The following is a 20350-nucleotide window of genomic DNA, read 5'->3' on the forward strand; positions in this document are numbered from 1 at the left end:
ACACACCAGTCTACTTAAGAACAGGAACGTACCCAGCGCGGATGCTCCTGCCTGTGTCCCTCCCTTATCCCATCTCCCTGCCTCCCTCTGCCAGAGATAACCTCTCCCCACTCCTGTGTCTATTATGCCCTTGCTCTTTTTTTTTTTTTTTAAGATTTTATTTATTAGAGAGAGAGAGAGAGCCTGACAAGGGGCAGAGGGAGATGGAGAAGCAGACTCAGCCCTGGAGTGGGGAGCCCTTCCCAGGCTCTATCCTAGAATCCTGGGATCATGACCTGAGCTGAAGGCAGACGATTAACCAACTGAGCCACCGAGGCACTCTCATGCCCTTGCTTTTTAAGATAGCTTTTTAAAATCCCTTCTTTGTACTCCTCCTACATCATTTCATTTTGCATATGTGAAGCTTTATAAAAATGGTATGCTGTATGCTATCTTCTGCAACTTGCTTCTTTCAAGGCTGTTTCCATAATACATACATAGTACTGTATACATCTGTAATTCATTTTCCCTGCTGGAAAATATTCCATTCTGTGAATATACCACAATTGATCGACCTGGTGATAAAGTCACATGATTTTTTCCTAATTTGGAATTAGAAACTATTGAAAAGAACCCAAATTGTGCCCTGACGGATGCACACAAGAGATTCTACAGAATTTAGTACCTGGGAAGGTATGTAAATATTCAACTTTACAACAGAATACTAAAACATTTTCCCAAGTGATGGTGCCAATTTCACTTCTAGCAGCCATGTGTAAGCATTCTTGGGGATTTACATCTTCTCCAGCACTTAGTACTGTCATGCTTGCTTTCTCCAGGTAAATGGATAGAACTAGTATTTTACTAAGAAGTCTTACTGGAAGTTTCAATTTGCATGTCACTGATCACTAAGATTGAAACCTTTACATATATGTATCAGCCATTTAGATTTCCTCTTGTAAAAAGTGCCTGTTCATGTCTTTTGCCCAATTTTCGATGGAGCTGTTTTCTTGTTAGCGTGTTGAGGCCGTGTATGTGTTCTTGGCGCTCTCCTTTGTCAGTCGTGTTTGCTTACACGTATTTTCTTCCAGGTCATGGTTTGTCTTTTCACTTTCTTTATGGAGTCTCCCAATAAAGAGAAGCTATTAACTTTAATGAAGTAGAGCTTATCAGTCCCCTTTTTTGTAGCTAGCACTCTGTGTCTTGCCATGAAGTTCTTTCTTGCTCTGAAGTCAGAAAACTATTCTTCTATCTTTTCTTGTAGAAGTTTTAAACTTTTGTCTTGTTCATTTAAACTACCTGGAATTGATTTTTCCCCATATGAATAATCCCCATATGATTTATGTCAGCCTGGCATATTCATAGTTTCTTCTTCCCCCAGGAATGAGCAAGACCACCTCTGTCATGTGTCAGGCTTTAGTGAATGAGCAAGAAAATCGTTGGCTATATTCTACTCCATTGGTAAATGTGTCTGTCTTTGTGCTCCTATCATGTGATCTTAATCACTCTATCTTTAGGATAAATCTTGATATATGGAATTCTCCAGACTCCTCTCCCCATCCCCTTAGTCTTCCACAGAAGCTTCTTGGCTTTTTGCCCTTCCATAAATATTAGCTTGCTAAATTGCTCAAAATACTCTGTTGACATTTTGATTGAAATTACATTGAGTCGGTATATCAATTTGGCAATTTCAACATCTTTACAAAATGGAATCTTCCAACTGATTACATATTATCTCTGTTTGTGAGGTCTTCTTTAACATCTTTCAGTGAAGTTGTTTTTTTTTTTTAAGATTTTATTTACTTTTATTTGACAGAGATAGAGACAGCCAGTGAGAGAGGGAACACAAGCAGGGGGAGTGGGAGAGGAAGAAGCAGGCTCATAGCAGAGGAGCCTGATGTGGGGCTCGATCCCATAACGCTGGGATCACGCCCTGAGCTGAAGGCAGATGCTTAACGACTGAGCCACCCAGGCACCCCCCATGAAGTTTTGATCTTTGGTATATTACATTTTTCCCTCTACTCTTTTGGAAGTTTACACTCTATTCTTTTTTTTTTATTGCCCTTGAAATTTTACCATGCATACTCAAAGTCTAAAAGTAATATCTTAAACACCCCTCTACAACAATGCAAGGACGTAGAACACTTGCCCCTGTCTTCCTCTCCTGTGTTCTTTTAATTTTACCCTTTTTTAAAGCCTGAATTCCCTTTATCACCATTCATATACTACACAGACACGGGTATAGATTTGCCTGCTCACCACTACCTTTGCTCATCACTCCTTCCTGCATTGCAGACCTTCCCTCTGAGGTCATCTTTCTTCTTCTTAAAACATAGCCCTTTGGAGCTCCTGTCATGAAGATCTTTGGTGATTCACTTCTGACTCTCACGGTGCCCCGATGAGGACCCCAGTCGCCCTTCCAGGAAGTAAATATGTCTGCTTCTGTTTCTTTCTATGGTGTCACCAACATTGATGACCAGTGCTAAACTCTATTGACTTTCAGTAACCAAAAGTGATGGCAAAGTGACAGGAACCCAGCAGGAAAGAAAGAGTCAACCTACATGGTCAAGAGCCGTGGGTGGAAAAAAATCAAGCTACGTCACGTTTTTGGTTGAGATTCGTCCATAAACTTATGTTCCGTGGGGGAGGGAAGAAGGTTCATAGGATAAACATCAAAGGAATGAGAAGGGTTGTGTTAGCCTACTGAGGTTACGGGTGATGCTTGCTCTTCCCCCATTTTACAGTATTTCCATCCAGATGGTTCGATCTCTTTGGGGGGATAAAGGTAAATAAAAAGCAGCTGGCTTTGTCCTATTGGTTTTCTCCTTCAAGTGTATGTGGTCTCTCTCCAATTAGACTGAAATCTGCTTGAGAGTGAGAGTGATTGCCCCTCCTGTAATGACCACAACGCCTCGTCATACAAAATGGCCGCAGCCACAAAAACTCCCTCCCAGGGTAGAAGATCATCCAAATAAGTTGAAACTGTCTTCTCCAGAGTGTATTACCATGCTTTCAGGCCACAACACCTTCATTCCCTCAACAGATGCTGACTGAAATACAAACAATTATAAGAGAATATTATGAACAATTATATGCCAACAAATTGGGCAATCTGGAAGACAGGGATAAATTCCTAGAAACATATAAACTAACAAATGTTCAGGAACTAAACATCCCCTGTCTGGGCCATTTCCTGCCCCGTCCCCTTCCTCCAAAATGGTCCTGACTGGAATTAGCCAGCTCCCACCCTCCAGATTATACCTGCAGCTTCTCTGTTTTCCATTAGTACTCCAGACTCTTTCCAATCCTTTGGTTCAAGATGCTGGAAGCTTTTTTTTTTTTTTTTTTTTTTGGCCCCTTTCCCTCCTCTTTTTCATCAGCCAGCTATCCAGTTCTGTTGATTCTTCCTGTCCGGGATTTCTGCTCATACTCTGTTCCAGGGTGGTGCAAAACTCGTCCCGAGAGAAAGAGGATCCATGACGCTCTCCAGTGACCTAGAAGGGAACCAGATAGAGGAAGGGGGTAAGATGTAGACCAAAGTAGGTGAATCTGGGTATAAGTCTCTCCCTAGGCCCAGAGTTACACCCGTTCAGGAGCAGGGATAGGGAAAAAAGTTGCTGGATCAAAGAATGGGGGAGAGGAGGGCACCCTGAGATTCCTGACCGCAGATTATGATTCCCTGGCTACTAATTGGTTACTCATAGATAAATAGATAAATTTGCCTCAGTGAGGATCTGTGGCCAGTGAGAAGAGCACCTGCCTAGTGTATGCTTGGGCCAGGACTCCACACCTGCTGGAGGAGAGACAGAAGGAGCTGGTGGCCACATAGGAGCCAGAAACCACGACTCCCAATCATTCATTCCTTAAATACACCGAGCAAGTGCTTTATTTATTTAAGATTTTATTTATTTATTTGATAGAGACAGCGAGAGAGGGAACACAAGCAAAGGGAGTGGGAGAGGGAGAAGCAGGCTTCGTGCCGAGCAGGGAGCCCAATGCGGGGCTCGATCCCGGGACCCTGAGATCATGACCTGAGCCGAAGGCAGATGCTTAATGGCTGAGCCACCCAGGCGTCCCTGAGCAAGTGCTTTAAATACACCGAGCAAGGCATTGCTTGCTGCTGAGGGTTAAGTATAAATTTGCCCTCATGGAATTTATCGTCAGAAAGTAGGGGGAGGGGGAGACAAATATTAGACAATTCTTCGATGTATAATGACCAGTTATGATCAGCACTCTGAGGGACAAGCCCAGGTCTAGGGAGCTGGGGTGGGGTGGGGGGCACCAGCCTGGGGCAGGGGAATCCCCCGTCCTGTCAGGGTCAGGGTCATCATCAGCCCTTTCCCTTCTCCCACAAGTTCGCCTCCCTCTGGCTCAGGAAGAGGGATTTGCCCCCTCCCACCCCTGGGCAGACCAACAGACACTAAGGCCCTCCCTGATTCTGGAACCTTCCATATTCAACAAGCTCTGGAGATACACTTTAAGCCCTGCCAGATTCTCCCAGCTGTCAAAACCTGGGGCCAGGAGAAATGAAATGCAGCACCTCCTTCCTTCTCCTGCCTCGCCGCCTAGTCAGCCCCCACTCCTGACCCCTGCAACGGTCTTGGGGTGCCAGGGTGAGACCAGATATAGCTATTACTCTGTTATAGGCTGAATGGTGCTCTGCCCCCCAAAATCAGATGTTGAAGCCCTAACCCCCAGGAACTAGAATGAGACTATATTTGGACATAGGCCTTTTTAAAAAGGGTGATTAAGGTCAAATGAGTTCATAGACATAGAATTCCATATGACTGGTCTACTTAGAAGAGATTAGGACACAAACACACAGATCAAGGGGCAACGCTCTGCAAGCCTCAGGAAAAAAAAATCCTTGCGGACACCTTGATCTTGGGCTTCTAGCCTCCAGAAGTGTGAGAAAATGAACATGTGTGTTTAAAGAGCCCAGTCAGTGCTATTTTGCTATGCCACCTCCTGCCTTGATTCAGACTGAAGACTGAGGCTGGGCTGGGGAGGGGGGCAGGGCACATTTGCCTCGGGCCTAAAGATGGGCACTGTGAGGCTGGGACCAGGACCCAGGCCTGCCTCCCAAGGGCAGGGCCCCCTGCCTTGCCCAATGGGATTCTCCACCTTGGTTTCTCCTCCTTGGTATGTAGATTATTCTGTCTGAACGCACCGCACCGAGATCGAATTTCCCCACACAAAGCACCATCTGCAGCCCGGCTCCTCCTACCCAGCAAGACCTGAGCAAACTTCCTGGTTCTGTACCCCAAGCCCTGCCCATTAAAGCCTAAGTCAGTGAGTGCTTCTCAAACACCGATATGCATCAGAATCACCTGGGGAGTATGCGAAAATGCAGATTCCTGGGCCCCCCTGCCAGAGAGGTTCCTCTTTCCTAGGTCTGGGGTGGGGCCCAGAAGGACACATTTCTAACAAGCTTCCAGGCCTCACTGATGCCACACTTGAGAAGGCCCGGCTCAGATGCTTTTCCCCAGAGCTGACCCTGCACCTGCCTGGCCATCAGAGCAGCCTTATTCTTCCCTCAGCTCCCCAGGCCTTGGAGCCTTTGTCCAGCCTGGAGTGCTGCCAGGAATTCCCTGCCTCCAAGTCTGACAGGGTGCTCGGATCCTGGGACCTCCCAAATCAGGATAAAGTTGAGGGGTTGTGCTGCCTTTTAAAGGGAAGGCTTTACTGGAATTTGAGCCAGAACTGGAGCGACGCTAGTCCAAAGAATCCTGGGGGATCTTGATTAAAAGGCAGATACCTGGGCCCACCCCCAACACAGACCTCCTGTGAAGACACTCTTCTGGAGTCACCCTCTCAATACAGAGCTGAGCAAAGGGAGTCACAGAGAGGGCAAGTGACTTGGCCCAGGGCACACAGCATGTTAGAGCAGAGGCTGAGCGAGAACTCGGGTCACCTTCAGGGTGGAGTATATGGCCCACTGAACCTCGCTGCCTCTTCTGAGCCTCCGGGGTGGGGGGGCCCTCCTCTCTTCCAGCCCCTTCCTCACCATCTTCCACCTCCTTTCTGGTGACCGCAGCTGGGCCCTGGCATTTTTAGCTAAAGCTGAAATGGAGCCTCAGGGGACTAGAAATCATGCAAAAGGGAGAAAAGTGGGGGAACGGGCACGGAAGCCAGGGGAATGAAAATCTCTCAGGTGGGAAGGGGAGTCAGGAACCAGAAGCCACCCCATGATATCCAAGCAGCTGGGGCGGGGCTTCTCCTGGGACCTGCCCACGCGTGCCACCACTGGGGCCTCTGACCGGGGAGGGCTCCGATGGGAGCCCAGGAAACCACAAACCCTTGCAGGCCCTAAAAGAGCCTGCCTCTAACCTCCCTCTGCAACAGCTCCGTGCTTCAGATCTAAGTGCAGCTGGAGGCCGGGGTGCTGGTTAGTTAGTTGCTTAGTTCAAGCTTCTGGCTCCTGGACCCGGATTTCTGCTGACAGCCCCAGGCCAGCTGGTGGGACCGGATCTGGGGTGTGGACCAGGGGCGGACCGCTGCCCAGACCTGCCTCTCACGCCTGCTGCAAGGGGCACTGGGACCCTGCTGGGCGCAGGTGAGGCGAACAGCTGGGGGAGCTGCTGCCCTGGCCCCTCAGATCCTGGCTGGGAAAGGCAAGTCCGGCCAGTGGGGGCAGGGCCAGGGCTCCTGGAATCTGGATCTGCAGGCTGAGTTGGAGGCGCTCCACGCCCCATGTCACCTGGAGAAAAACTGGACCCACTTCCTGACCCCTTCATCCTGCAGCCGCCAGTCTTCCACCCGGTGAGCAGCCACTCTGGTCTGGAAGCTCCAGGTCTCAGCCCCCCCCCCCCCCCCACCGCTCCCTCACTCCAGCTGGACTCACACTCCTCCCAGGCGGTGGGTGGAGAGGCCTTGGGTCTTGGGCCCGGCTCCCCCGACACCTGCTCATGGACCTGGAAGGCCCTCCTGAGCTTAGCTGAGTGGCTGAGCAGCTAATTCCCACCTGGGTGAGAATGACGGGCTCACAGGGTCCTTACATTTTAAAAGTAATAGAGCCTGGAGTCAGAGCTGTGCTGCTAATGCCTGGCGGGGGGCTGGGAGGATCCGGGGCTACTGTGTAGTATCCTTGGGGGGGGGGCACTGAGCATCTTGGGTGGTCTCATCTCCAGCCTGGAAGAGAGTCAGCTTGGAACCTCCAACGGGGGGCTGGGTGTGGGTTCCCCTCACGCGGATTTTCCGAAGTCTGGCCTTGCTTTACAGGAGGCTGAATGCCCAGCATATTCTGCCCTCTCATTAATGAACGCTAATTATCACTTTCTCTTGACTTGGCCCTCTCCCTCCAGGAGAGCTGCATCAGCTCCGCAAATATTACCAGCCAGTCCTAGAGCCTGGGAAGTGGGAGGGACTGAGGTGCTGAGCCTGGCTGAGCTGTGGGCCCTCCGACAGCCAGGAGCTCCGGCACCTCCCCAGGTGCCTGAGTAATGGGGCAAAGCAGCTGCCCAGGTTGCAGCCCCTCCTCGCTTTGCAGGCTGCGAGCTCCTACCTGGAGGGCAGCACTGTTGGGGCTCAGCTCCTTCTAGATGGTTCGGACAACACGTGGAAGGCAGTCTTGTGTTATGCCGACCTGTATACACCTGGGACACATCCACAGTCGTTCCGCAAACACCTATGCAGAGCCCACGCTGTGCCAGGCCAGCCGCTGAGCACAGAAGGGAAAGGCAGGGCTTCTGCTCCGAGTGGCCTGTGCCTCCAGCAGAAACAGCCAGCCCCCTGGTCTCCCCGTGAGCCCGCCAACGGCCAAGCTAGCCATGCCAGTGAAGTGTCCTGGGAACACAGGGGAGGGAAGGAAAAACACAGTCACCATAGCAGGCAGCACTTGGAGAAGGTGTCAGAGGATGTTGAAAGTCCAGCTGGATCTTACAGAGCCGAGGGAGAGCAGAGGAAGCGCCCCGAAAAGGCAGGGAGCTGTAAACCTGTGTGTTGCGCTTTAGGAATTGGGCACAGCTTCTATGTGGGCGAGGTGAGCCTGGGAAGGTAGGCGGGGCCATTGTTGGGTGTCTCTCCAGGAATCCGTATCAGGGTCCCAACTTGTCCAGCCTTCTGCCCGCCTCCCCGCCCCCCCCAGTTCCTGGGCTCCAGCCAGTAAACAGTCCTCAGGATCTTGATACCAGGCTTCTGGAGGCCAGGGCCAGTCTCACAGAGCCCAAGGAGCTAGGGAGAGGGGCAGGGCTGGTGTTCTAAGTGGGCGATGGAGCTGAACTTGGCTTCCCCAGGGCAATGTGGCTTTGACATGTGAGAGTCTGGGAAAGGGGAGAAGGTGGAAGAGAACCCCAATATTTCCCCATCAGGACGTTTTCTGTTTGGGGCAGGAGAGTGGAGTTTTCTTGTTCTTCCCTCCCCACCTGCCCACCTGGCACGGGGCTCCCTCGTAAGACCTATTCTCCAGCCGCATATGGCTAGTTTTCTCCCCTTGTTCAGGTGGTTCCTTATGTCACGACAATTTTCGGTGGCCTGCGCGCGGGCAAGATGGTCATGCTACAGGGAGTGGTCCCTCTAAAGGCACACAGGTAAGGGGGTGCTCCGCGCGGGAGCTGGAGCTCAGCCCCAGCGGCATCGAGCTGGAGGCTCCTCTCTGCCTTCGGGGTCTCGGGGTTCCCGACCAGGGGTGCCCCTTCGAGAGCACCTCTCACCAGGTTCCAGGTGGACTTTCAGTGCGGCTGCAGCCTGCACCCCCGGCCGGATATCGCCATCCACTTCAACCCGCGCTTCCACACCAGCAAGCCGCATGTCATCTGCAACACCCTGCGCTTGGAGCGCTGGCAGGCCGAGGCCCGGTGGCCCCGCCTGCCCCTGCAGAGAGGGGCGCCCTTCCTCATCCTCTTTCTCTTCGGAAATGAGGAGATGAAGGTGAGGGGAAGGGATGGGCGTCGGTGTGTAAGACCTGCATCCCTCCACTGCTCCTTCCTTCTGCCGAAATCCCCACGTCACTGTTGAGGAGGGGTGTCACCCGCCGGGAGAGCCTGAGACCCGAGAGGACAGAGCAGCCGCCCAGCCCCGTCCCAAGCTGCCCGGGGCCCACGTGGCCTGGGATCCGGGGTGGCAAGAAAGGTCTCCCGCGCCTGGCCCTGGGGAGGCCCCCACTGCCATCGTCCTAGCAAGCTCTTCAAGAGCGCCTGCAATATGCTGGGCTCTGTTCTAGCCCCTAAATATCCGCTGGGTAGGTCCTCATGGGGCGGATCTTCACATCCTCCCCATCTCTGGGCCTCAGTGGAGGGGGGCGGGGCGCAGGGACAGAGACCTCCACTTCAAGGCTTTCTCCGTGGATGGGAACTCCTGCCAGGAAGATGCCAGGACCTCGACCTCTCCAGGGGAAAGGGGAGCTGGTGGGAGCAGGCAGTGGGGGGAGGGGGGAGGGGTCATCGGCCTCCTGAACCCCCATTTCCTCTCCTGGGGCTGAGGCTGCTGCAGAGGGATGGTGTGGGCAAGTGCCATGGCAGGGGCAGAGGGAGAGTGACAGGGGCTTTGGTTCCAAGGCCAGCTGGGCAAACTTGGGAAGGTCCCGGAAGCTCCCCAAGCCTTGGGCACCTCGTCTGTCCAACGTGCCTGCCTCTCAGAGTGGGTCTGAAGTGAAACGAGGGACATTTCAGGTCAGAGCGCCCAGCGACGCCAGGCACGTTAGTGCGGATTCAGTGCTGCTGAGCTGTCTGTCTGTCCGTCCTTCCAGGTGAGTGTGAACGGACAACACTTTCTCCACTACCGCTACCGGCTCCCGCTGTCTCGTGTGGACACCCTGGGCATATTTGGTGACATCCTGGTGGAGGCCGTTGGATTCCTGAACATCAGCGTGAGTTCCCTGAGTGGCAACGGCCCCTGTCTTCCCCTGGTGCCTGGGCGGGCCCAGGACCCCCCACCCCACTGCCCCAGGCAGGCCCTGTCACACCCGTTTTACCCAAGGTGGAGGGGATCCAGCAAGTTGTGGGATACGAGTGGGGTGCAGAGGGTGCCCACCGAAGGGGACCCGAGAGCAATGGCCGGGAGGTGACCCGCTTGCGCACCTGGAGCCATGGGGCCCAAACAGCAGCTAGCTCTGTCATTCGCCCCAGAGCGCCTTATTAAAAGTGCAGATTTCTAGGACCTGCCACCAGACCTTCAGATCAGCACGTGTGAGGAGGGGCCTAGGAATCCGCATGTTCAAATGCCAGGCTTGAGAACGGCCGGCAAGGCTTCCAGGGAGAATGAGGAGCTACCAAAGCAAGCCTCTGCCCACCTCCCGGCACGGCCAGGGGGCGGGAGCTCCGGGAATGACTCACAGGGCCTGCAGAGGGCCTGAACCCCTCGTGTTGCTTTTCCTCTTTCCTGACAGCCGTTTGCAGAGGGCGGCAGCGAGTACCCGGTTGGATACGTGAGTCTCCAGGGAGCAAGGTTGTCCCTTGTGGTTCCGGCCACACTAGCTGAGCCACCGGGGCTCCCATCTCCCCCGGCTGGACCTGCCGGTCACGGGGCTGCCGCCCAAGTTGGCGAAAGCCAGCTGCCCTTCCCTCACTGGGCAGTTGCCATGGATCCTGTCCCCCACCCCCAACCCCCGGTAGCTGGCAAGCCTGGATTCTCCTCTGGCAGCCCGAGCTGGGGCCAGCTTGGGAAGATGGACGGGGTGGGCTTGCTGCCCAGGATGGGCAGAGCCCCAGGACTCCTATCGGAAGATCCTGCCAAGTTGCAGCTTTCTGTCCTCAGCAACCGGCAGAGGCAGCCAGGGTCAGCCCGCAGGACAGGGGGACAGATGAGGCCCAAGGCCACACAATAAGTGAATGCCAGACCCTCTGTCCTGTTCTTCCCCGTTCTTCCAGACCTAGTGTCTGCTGAATCCAAGAGGGGCCCCCCGGGACTCTAACCGTTCACCTGTGTTGCGTTTGAGAGAGACAAGCCCCAGATCCCCCCAGTTCTTAATAATAATACTGAGAAGCTTTCCTTCACTGAACAAACACCGCATGGTTTCTATGTCCCCTTTCTCTTTCTTTCTCCCCTTGACAGCCTTTCCTGCTGAAGAGCCCCAGCCTGGTGAGTGACCTCCCTCCTGGGTCACCTGGTGGGAAATGCCCTCAGCATCAAGCTTCCCCCTTCCTTCATAGACACCTGCGGGCTGCAGTGGGCCAGGCAGCTTCAGGCTGAAACCCCAGCCTCGTTTTACCTTTTCTCCATTTATTCTGCATACAATTATTTGCTACTCTTCTGTGCCAGGCCCGGTGCCGGCTCTAGGATAGAGGGACCAGCCAGTCCCAGCACTCCAGTTGCTCGCAGGCTGGTGGGGAGACAGACTGGTGAACAGGACATTACAGTTCAGGGTGCAGCAATGGGGGATGTGTCTGGTGCTCCTGGGCCCCGGGAAGGGGGGCGGCCACTGAGCTCAGCCCTGAAAGGCCAGGGAGAGCCGAAGCCTGCGGTAGATGTTTGGTGAATGAGCAGAGCTGAGTGTCCTCTTGGCTGCGGGCCTTGAGGCCGACTTACCAGCCCCAGGGCTCCCCTGGGGGCAGCCGCTCTCCCCAGACCCCTGTGTGCCCCCTTCTCAGTCATCTCCCCTCTTCCTACAGGAGCTGCCCTGCTCGCATGCCCTCCCCCGGGGTCTCTGGCCCGGACAGGTCATCGTACTGCGGGGACTGGTCCTGCCGGAGCCAAAGGAGTGAGTATCCAGATGGAAGGGAGGGAGAGGCAGCTCTGATGGAGCACGAGCTCTACAAGCGTCCCCTCTGCCATCTCCAACACCGCTGCCCCATCGTGGAGCTTGTGGTTGGAAGGGTGCTCAGTGCTCAGTCCCACCAACTGAGCACTGGTCGGTGCTCGGTGCTCAGGCTCCCCCCGCAGCCCTGACAGCCCCAATTCTGGGAGTACCTTCCCCGCCTGTCCCTCTGGTCAGGCCAACCAGCCTCTCATCGCAGGTGCCAGCTCAGGCCTCCGGAAAGGTCCTTTAAGGGCTCAGGCTGAGACCCAGAGAGAGAATTCAACCTCCCAGGGTGACAGAGTGCCCTAGTTTCCGGCGGGGGCGGGGGGAGGCCCAGAGCCAGGCAGGAGGGGCTCAGAGCCACACACCAACTACCGGGACGCTGCCTCACCTCTCCCACAGGGGGCGCTCCTGCTCAGCTTCCCCAACCTGCAGGCTCCAGGCTGCTTTCGCTTTCTTTTTCCTTCCTTTTTTCCTTCTCCCCTCTCCTTCCTTCTTTCCCTCCTTTCCTTGCTGGAATTGCGTTGGATGTCGTGACTTTTCTGGGCCAGGTCGCCTGGGTCTCACTTCTGCTGAGGACACTTACTGCCTCTGTACCCCTTCAAGGAAGTTACTTTTCCTTTCTGTGCCTCAGTTTCCTCGTGTGTAAAAAGAGGTAATGATTAGTGCCAGCTTCGGGGGTGGTGTGCATGCTTAGAACTGGGCCAGGCGCATCGTAAGCGCTCGACAAATGTCATCAAAATGGTCTCTGTGGAGGGGCAGGAGGGAAGGGAATTGCCCTGTCTTCTTCTGTTTCGGTTTTGTTGTCTGGAGTCACTGACCTCACTAAACTCTTGCCCTGCCTGCTCTTTCTGGAGCGGTCCTGTGAATTCTGGAGCAGGCATGCAGCACAGCCCCGGGCAGCATGAACCTCCAAAGCCCGGCACAGCGGGGCTGGGGTCTGGCTTGTGCCTCTTATAAACTGTGTGGTCTTGGGGAAGTCACGACACCTTTCTGAGGCTGGAGTCCTGAGTTTCCCCATCAGAATAAAAGGAGAAAGATCATCTCAGTCCTAGAGGGAAAATGAAAAAGTTCCCAGGGGTAGAAAGAACACTGTCCCCCCAAAAAACTTGGGAGACGTGACACCAGGTTCATGTCCTAGCTCAACGTCGAATGGTTATTATTAGGGACGCGGCAGGTGACTTAACTGCTCTCTCTCGGGGACCATGAATTCACACGCCCTCCGAGGTCGGACAGGTGACATAAATAGTGAAGCCCTGGTTGGGAAGGGAACTTGGAAAGAGTATTTCCATAAAGCCACTCAGGCCGGACCTTCTGATTATTTTACAAAGAGAAGCTGGAAGCCATCTTTCATATAAACTTTCCCAGTTTGGGCACGTGGTATTGCTTTGAAGTTGAAGAACACTGTGGATCCGCCAGGACATTTCTACAGGGCCACTTCCGCCACAGGCCGCCAACATCAAGACTTGGCGTTTAGCCAGCCCGCAATAAATGCTGTTACTGTTGTTTTCTGGAAGCGACTGTGGCTTGAATTGGACAGAGGGAGTAGGAGTTGGAGGGCAGGGAATTCGTCTGCATTAAAAATCCGTCCTTCCCTTTCCATCCTTCCTCGCAAGCACCGGGCAGGTGGGCGGCTGCACCTGCTGAGAGCCAGCACGGAGCTCCGCTAGGGCATCTGGAAGGAGTCGGTTACCTGGCCCAGGGCTGTGCTGGACAGGGATGAGGTTGCGGGGGTGGGAGTTGGGGGCAAACACCGAGGCCTCCAGGAGTTCCAGGCCAGTGGGAAGGGCATGGGCTGGTGCTAGAGGCTCCGTGCGGTGCACTCTCCAGGGCCCCTGCCTTCCAAGCTTCTTCCCAGTGGTGAGCCCTTGCTGGCTCCTTCCCAAAGCTGGAGAATGTCTGCGGCATCCTCCTAGAACACATCCAGCTGGAGTCCCTGAAAGACCCGCCCAGGGCACACTAACGCCCCCTTTTATCCCTGCCCTTTGCCTCCCGGTCTTCCAGCAATCAGGCTCTTATCCACCGCTTCCTGCCGAGGTCTCAGGCAACAGTTGAAGGGGTGTTGTTTCAAAGGTGACTTTGGAAACTTCCTGGACATAAAACAGAATCCGGCTGCCCTATGAGGGGCAGGTGCCAGGCAGCAGAAAGGCACCCAAATCTGGAGCCCTGCACTGTTGCCAGCCCGAAGCCCCGCAGCTATTACTAGTGACAGGGCCAGCCACGTGACTTCCTGTCCTCGTCAGTTACACGGGCTGCTGAACCTCAAGGCCCAGGATTTCTGGGAGGACTCCGGAAATCACCTACTGTGTGCCAGGCACTCGCTCGATTCCACGTACATTATCTCCTTTGTTCCTTCCGTGGCCCTATGAGGGAGGTATTGTATTCGAGAGTGACATTTGTTACACATGCCCGGTGCTGTTCTAGCACTTTACACAGGACGACTGGTGAGGCAGGTACTCTTCTCCCCATGCTACAGATCAGGAAACTGAGGCACAGAGACGTGAAGTGACCTCCCCAAGGTCACAGGACTGGAAAGAGCAGAGCAGGGTTGAAGCCGGGTAGCCTGGCTCTAACCCCCACGCTATTTGCAAAGCACTTCAGGCGATACCTAGCATATAGCACCCAATAAATCTTAGTTACTATTAATATAATGCTCCCATATCGAGGAAGGGAAAAGGAGGCTCAGGCAAGGTAATGTGCTCCCCAGGGTCCTCCGGCCAGTGGGTGGCAACGTGGGGATTCAGTCTCAGGTGTGCCTGAGCCTCGCTCAGGTGTCCCCACCCCTCTGAGGTGCCGAATCTTCCAGCTGCTCTCCCACATCCATCCCTGAGCCCAGGATCCAGCAGCCACGGCTCAGAGGAGTCAGGGAGCCCCTTCTGCCCCTTCTAGCAGCTTCACATTGAGCCTGCGGGACGAGGCCGCTCACGTGCCCATGACGCTCAGGGCTTCCTTCGCAGACAGAACCCTGGCCTGGATCTCACCCTGGGGGTGCAAGAAGCTGATCTCGGCCCCCTTCCTCTTCTACCCGAAGCGATTCTTCGAGGTCAGTCAGAGCCAAGTGGCCCGGTCCCTCCGGGGCGGGGCACAGAGCAGCATTCCCATGGGGAGACAGGGGTGCATCCTAGGGATAGGGGGGCAGAGGATGTGGGGCTGGGAAGCCAGAGCCCGCCAGGAGAAGCAGACTTCCACGCTATGGCTCTCAACCCTCCCTACGGCTGCCAGCGATCCCACTTCCAAAAAAGGGATTTAATTAATCAAAGCAGACCCTGGCATTAGGGTTTTCAAAAAAAAAAGCTCCCTTTTAAGGACTCCCAAGTGCAACCAGGGCTGAGAACCAGTGTGCGAGGGCAGGCGATGGGCACAGATGGTGAAACAGGGCTGGGCTGATCCTTGTGGAAGGTCGCAGTGATCTGGTGACAAGCTGGGCGCCCCAGCCCTGTTCTTTCCCACCACCAGGTGCCCCGTGGTCCCGGTCTTTGTGACCCTGAGGGGAGGGCTCGCTGGGTGGGGCAACAGGCAGGCGGTGGACCGTCCGTCTGTCTGGAAACCTGCACACCCCTCCCGGCCTTTCCCAGGTGCTTCTCCTGTGCCAGGAGGGAGGCCTGAAGCTGGCGCTCAACGGGCAGGGCCTGGGGGCCACCAGCCTGCGGCAGCAGACCCTGGAGCGGCTGCGGGAGCTCCGAATCAGCGGCAGCGTCCAGCTCTACTGCGTCCACTACTGAGGAGTGAGCCGGGGACCCCGCCAGGGAAGGGAGGGGCCCACCCAGGCCCGGCGCCCCTCAGTGCGGCTCCACTCTCCTCCCTTCCTGGAACCATGTGCCTGTCACCACCACCTGAGTCTGCAGGGGCTTTGGGCCCCACAGCAGAGGGGAGGCCCCAGAGTGAGAAGGCTCCTCAAAGGCAGTGGCTCCCTCCGCCAGGAGCCTGGGACTTGGCTCCATCCTTCCTGCAGGGCTGAGACAGCGGGCAGGTGGAGCAGCCCAACAAAGACAGTGGCTGAGGGGTGCCCGGGTGGCTCAGTCGGTTGAGCATCCGACTCTTGATTCTGGCTCAGGTCAGGATCTCAAAGTCATGAGATCGAGCCCCGCATCCAGCTCCGTGTTCAGCAGGGAGTCTGCTTGAGATTCCTTCCCTTCCTCTCCTCTGTCCCCCCCCCCCGCCCTTGCTCTCTCCGAAATAAATAAATAAATAAAATCTTTAAAAAAGAAAAGAAAGAAAAAAACTGCGATTAAATTGGGTATTAAGCCCCAGTTTGGGGACTCAGTCTAAGTGACACCATTTGGGGTCACTAAAAAGTGACACTTTTTTAGCCACCTCAATAAACTCAACTTAAAGAAAAAGACTAATCCAGAGGGGTGCCTGGCTGGCTCACTTGGAAGAGCGTGTAACCCTTGATCTCAGGGTCATGAGTTTGAGCCCACATTGGATGTAAATATTACTTAAATAAATAGAAACTTAAAAAAAAAAACGAGTAGTCTGTGGAAAGTAAGAACATGATAATCATTCAGAGCTAGTTCAATTAATTAATTTATGAAACGATTAGAGAAAGAATCTTGCTTTCATTACTTAAATATTAAAGACACTCTGTTAGAAGTGAAGTCAAAGCTGAAATACGTTCCAAAGCCATCTCCGGGACTGAGACACAAACACTTTCAAAGTCAGATCAGCTCCTTCCACCCGCAGCCCCTCCCTGACCGTACATTCCAGACATCTGGGGAGTTTTTAGAACATGCTGGTTCCTGGTCCAAACCCGAGACCGATGAAATCAGAATGTCTGGGTGTGGGGCCTGGGCCTCAGAATATTTTAAGAGCTCCCGGGAGATTCTGACATGGAGCCAGGTTTGAGAATAACTATTTCAGGCCTTGAAGACTCTGGAAATTCCCATACCCTTTGACATATGAAATATCTCCAGGAAAGAAGGCGCCTCCCGCGGGGCCAGCACAGCCCTTGGTAGGGACTAGTGACCAGACAGCTGAGAGCCAGGCTTGAAAGATGGGACCCAGCCTATGGGAGGGCAGGGTAGAGGGGAAGATAAAGTAGCAATGCCAGAGAAGGTGGGGACACCCCAAATTAGGGAGGCAGGACCCTAGTACATACCAAGAGCAGGAGGGAGAGTAGAGAACGTGGCAGACTCAAGGTGACGGGATCTATGCTGATGAGCTTAAGGTAGGCCCCGGGACCTCTCTGAGCCTCGGCTCCCTCCACTGCAGAAGGGGGACGGTAAGTCATCGCTCTGATCACGCCACAGGGCTGTGAGGCTCACATGTGAGCAGCCCTCTCTGTTTTCCTGCACTTTCCCACACATTCCATTCCGGTAAAAACCCTGTGAATGTAGACAGGATAAGGAGGAAGCGAGGCAGACTGGCCCAGTAGCTTATCAGAAATCACAGAGCTGGGCTGGGGATGCCAGAGTTGGAAGCAGCCCTTCCCGTCTCCTGGTCGGTGCAGGCTCTCGGGGCTCTCCGCCGACTAGCCCCCTGAACTCGGTCCCCGAAGCACACAGCCTGAGCTCAAATCCTGCTGCCTGCACGAGATTAGACGCCCGGCTTTGGGCAAATTCCGCGTGTTCGCATGGAGAGGTGCGGGCAGTCACATCAACCGAGCGGGATGGTGGTGAATTTATAAGTCAAAATTACTTTAAATGTCTCATACTGAGTTGGAACTCAATGAATGGTGGCTCTTGCTGGAAATGTGAGAAATGCCATGCTGCCCCCCCCCCACGTTGCCAGCGTCCCCTCCCCCAGCACGAGCAGAACCCTAGGAGATGGGGCCTCACACCCAAAGTGTGTCACCTATGGGGACATATCTCAGATGGGTGACGAAGTGCTCACCATTGCTTTCCAGAAGTGTGGACGTCTTCATTCAACGATCTCTCCCTCACAGAACTGATGACCTTGTGTGGACCTTGTCCACACGCCGGGTGGGGGGAGCGGGTTGTTGACCTGGTTGCTTTAGGATGTAAAGAACTTACTGGGAATCATAGACAGATGCACTCTCGACTCTGGGGGAATCGCTGTGGCACCAGGAGTTGGAAGCAGAACTCACAAATTCTGGAGAGCCAGGCTGACACTGTGCCGACCGTTTTGCAAACAAGTTCTGTTTGGGACCCAAGCAAGGGCTTGCCAACAACAGCGACAACAAAAAACACATTCCGACTAATGTACAACAAATCCCATCCTGTAGAGAATAAAGGTCCAGAGTCTTTTTATTTCCAAAGAAGCCAAGGTACTCAGTAGGAAAGAACATAGTATTACGAGTCCGTAGGCACACGCTCGGGCTTCTAAAGCCAACAGCTGATGTTTAAACAGAAAATCCTTCCCTGCTTGCAGGGGCCATGTTCCCGTCTCCCGTGTGGATGGCCCCGCGCTCATAGCCACTCCGAAAATTCTCAAGCAGGTGTCTGGGTCTGGAACTTGGCCTGCTCCGCGGTGCATGGGAAGAGCAGCGATGTGCGAGCGCTCGTCGCGGGAGGGATGCCCAGCCCCACTGTCCCTCTCACAGGGCTCCCTTCGGGCAGGCGCTAGACACTGGAGTCTGGGAAAAACGACCTGCTCTCCCACCCCAAGTCGTGGAAAAGGAGGGGGTGTCCCGGGAGTACACATTCGTTCAGATGTGTGTTCACACGCACGTGCGTGTGGGGCTGTGTTTCTGCATGTATGTTGTCGTGACACCATATGTCCCAGCATCTTTCCAACGTGTCCTAGCACCGCGGCCAGCCAAGGCAACATTGGGAAGTCCATGCTGAGCCCCTTTCCTCCTTGCAGACTGACTAAGGGCCAGCACACCCCACCCCACCCCGCTCATGCTGTCCATGACGACGTCGAGGCCCCTTCTTAGATCCTCTCCTGGCCTCGGGCTGCCTTTCTATCTTGGCTGATGTCCTGACAGCCAGCTTGGCCAGGGAGCAAGAACTCGTGCGTCACACAGCTGTAGGAAGTGGGGTGGACTTCTGCCAGCCAGCCCTCCCATCCACACAACCTGAGGAAGAATCGTTGTCCTCCCTCGTTCAGAGGCAGGAACCGGGCTCCCGGACTGCAGTGATTTGCTCAAGGTCACTTGTGTGAAAAGGCTGAGCTGGGTCTCTCCTCTGCTCACATCTCCCACTAGTGGCCCCATGGCCCTGTCTTCCACACCCCGCTCCTTGTCAGTGTTCGACCCAGGACGCCCCAGCTGCAAGGATCAATGCCTTTTCTGTTCCTCTTTTGCCTACATTCCTGATCTAGAGAATGATATCCTGCACTCCAACCCCTCATTCCAGGTTTCCCAATCCCAAAAGAGGGCCAACCTAAGTCCACCATCTCCCTCACAACCCCTTCCCTCCAACCCACCTCCAACTCTGCCCCCGGCACCTGTGTTCAGCCACAAAGTCCAGTCAATGCTAACTCCAGAAGTTTCTCCTGAATTCTCCTCCTCGTCCATCTCCCACCCTCTGACTTGGTTCAGTGCAGTCGCCATCCCTGCCTCTGTGACCCCCACAGCCTCTTGACCAGCCCTCCTGTCTCCTGTGCCTGCTACCCCACATCCAGTCTCCCCAAGACCCATGGTGGCCTTCCCAAAGGGCATATCTGGCCATGACCTTCCCATGGCCTCAGGGCACGGGGCACGCACTTTGGGCAGCTCACAGGTGCCCAACCCTCCTGACCAAACCTTCCTCAGCCCTCCTCACCCTGGATGCCCTCTGCCCCCGGGCTGACTGGTTTGCCCTTCTCCTCACCACAGAGCTGGCTCCTGCCTCCGCCCCTCCGCACAGCTGGCCCTCCAGTCGTCTTGCCCACTCCTCCCTCCTCTTCTCCGCCACACCGCCCAGCCCTCTCTGAGCAGCTGCCCTCAGCACCCAGCCTGGCTCAGCGGCTACTCTCTGGGTCCCCAGGCCCTGGGACCTGCCCCTCCCTTGGCACGGATCACGTCCTGCGGGGATCCCTGTGTCTGTCTGCACCTCCCTCTGCACTTCGAGCTCCACTGGGCAGGATCCTGGGTGCTGCCCCCGGCCCCTTCCTCTCCAGCAGCTGTGATGGGCCTGGCCTGGAACGGGGCCGAGGGAATCTACATGGAAGAGGGGCTGGAGGATGAGCGGGGCCAGGACCCGGGGCCCAGCTCCTCCCCTCTCTCGGCCAGGGCACAGCAGGTGCAGGAGGGGCAGACACAAGGGGTGTATTCACTTCCTCTCTAAATATAGAAGACCACAGCCGGGGCGCTGCCAACAGGAACCAAATTCGGAGCTTGTTCTCTATCTGGATGAGGAAACGGGGCAGTTCCCTTCCAGGGCTAAGCCAGATGGCCTTTCTTTCTCCAGATTATAAAATATGCCTTCCAGGAATTATTCCGTTTCCTGGAGTAAGTGTATAAATCTGGCAGTGTCGTCTGGCGGTGTGCCACTGAGCTGAGACCCGGCCTCCTGCAACGTCCACGCGGCAGAGAAGGGGCTGCTGGGACTGGGTGCGTCACAGCCTGGGCAAGACTGGGCTGCAACTGAGAGGAAAGACCGTGGAAGGAAGGGGAGGGACAGAGGTGCTGTTGGGGGGAGTGAGAAGCTCCAAACCCTGGCCAGGAGCAGAGGCAGGCAGGGTGGGGATTAGTTCACCTCCCCGAGCCCCAAGGCTTCCCCCCTAGAGGCTCCTTTGTGAACTGAGTGTGAGCAAACTGGGCCCCCAAGGCCCAGACAGACACAGCTTCTAGAACAGGGAGCCAGCTCCCTT

General features: G+C 54.9%; 1 protein-coding gene and 1 long non-coding RNA gene across 4 annotated transcripts; one reads left to right on the forward strand and one right to left on the reverse strand.

Moving 5' to 3' along the window:
• Window positions 1-181: 181 nt before the first annotated feature.
• On the reverse strand, window positions 182-8000 carry LOC125282588 (uncharacterized). The gene is made up of 3 exons (XR_007189659.2): window positions 7484-8000; window positions 3241-3473; window positions 182-3029 (listed from the first exon to the last, which is right to left on the reverse strand). It is a non-coding gene; the product is annotated as an uncharacterized LOC125282588 (long non-coding RNA).
• Window positions 5683-15875, forward strand: LOC125282587 (galectin-12-like). 3 transcript variants are annotated; one of them, XM_048217689.2, is made up of 9 exons: window positions 5683-6741; window positions 8419-8507; window positions 8634-8847; window positions 9665-9784; window positions 10304-10342; window positions 10969-10995; window positions 11526-11614; window positions 14543-14696; window positions 15229-15875. In XM_048217689.2, the coding sequence occupies exons 1-9, from the start codon at window positions 6673-6675 to the stop codon at window positions 15373-15375; spliced, it is 948 nt and encodes a 315-aa protein (XP_048073646.1). In that variant the 5' UTR covers window positions 5683-6672; the 3' UTR covers window positions 15376-15875. The 3 variants fall into 3 exon arrangements, with proteins under 3 accessions (XP_048073646.1, XP_048073647.1, XP_048073648.1); XM_048217690.2 differs by having other exon boundaries at window positions 14546-14696; XM_048217691.2 differs by having other exon boundaries at window positions 6425-6535.
• The last annotated feature ends 4475 nt before the right edge of the window (window positions 15876-20350 follow it).

This window comes from Ursus arctos, unplaced genomic scaffold, assembly GCF_023065955.2.
Source record: "Ursus arctos isolate Adak ecotype North America unplaced genomic scaffold, UrsArc2.0 scaffold_23, whole genome shotgun sequence".
Classification (NCBI taxonomy): domain Eukaryota; kingdom Metazoa; phylum Chordata; class Mammalia; order Carnivora; family Ursidae; genus Ursus; species Ursus arctos.

Coding starts and splice junctions, on each gene's coding strand:
- LOC125282587 (XM_048217689.2), top strand. CDS start 6,673: ATGTCACCTGGAGAAAAACTGGACCCACTTCCTGACCCCTTCATCCTG. Junction 10,996..11,525: donor TGCTGAAGAGCCCCAGCCTG/GTGAGTGACCTC, acceptor CTCTTCCTACAG/GAGCTGCCCTGCTCGCATGC. Junction 14,697..15,228: donor ACCCGAAGCGATTCTTCGAG/GTCAGTCAGAGC, acceptor GGCCTTTCCCAG/GTGCTTCTCCTGTGCCAGGA.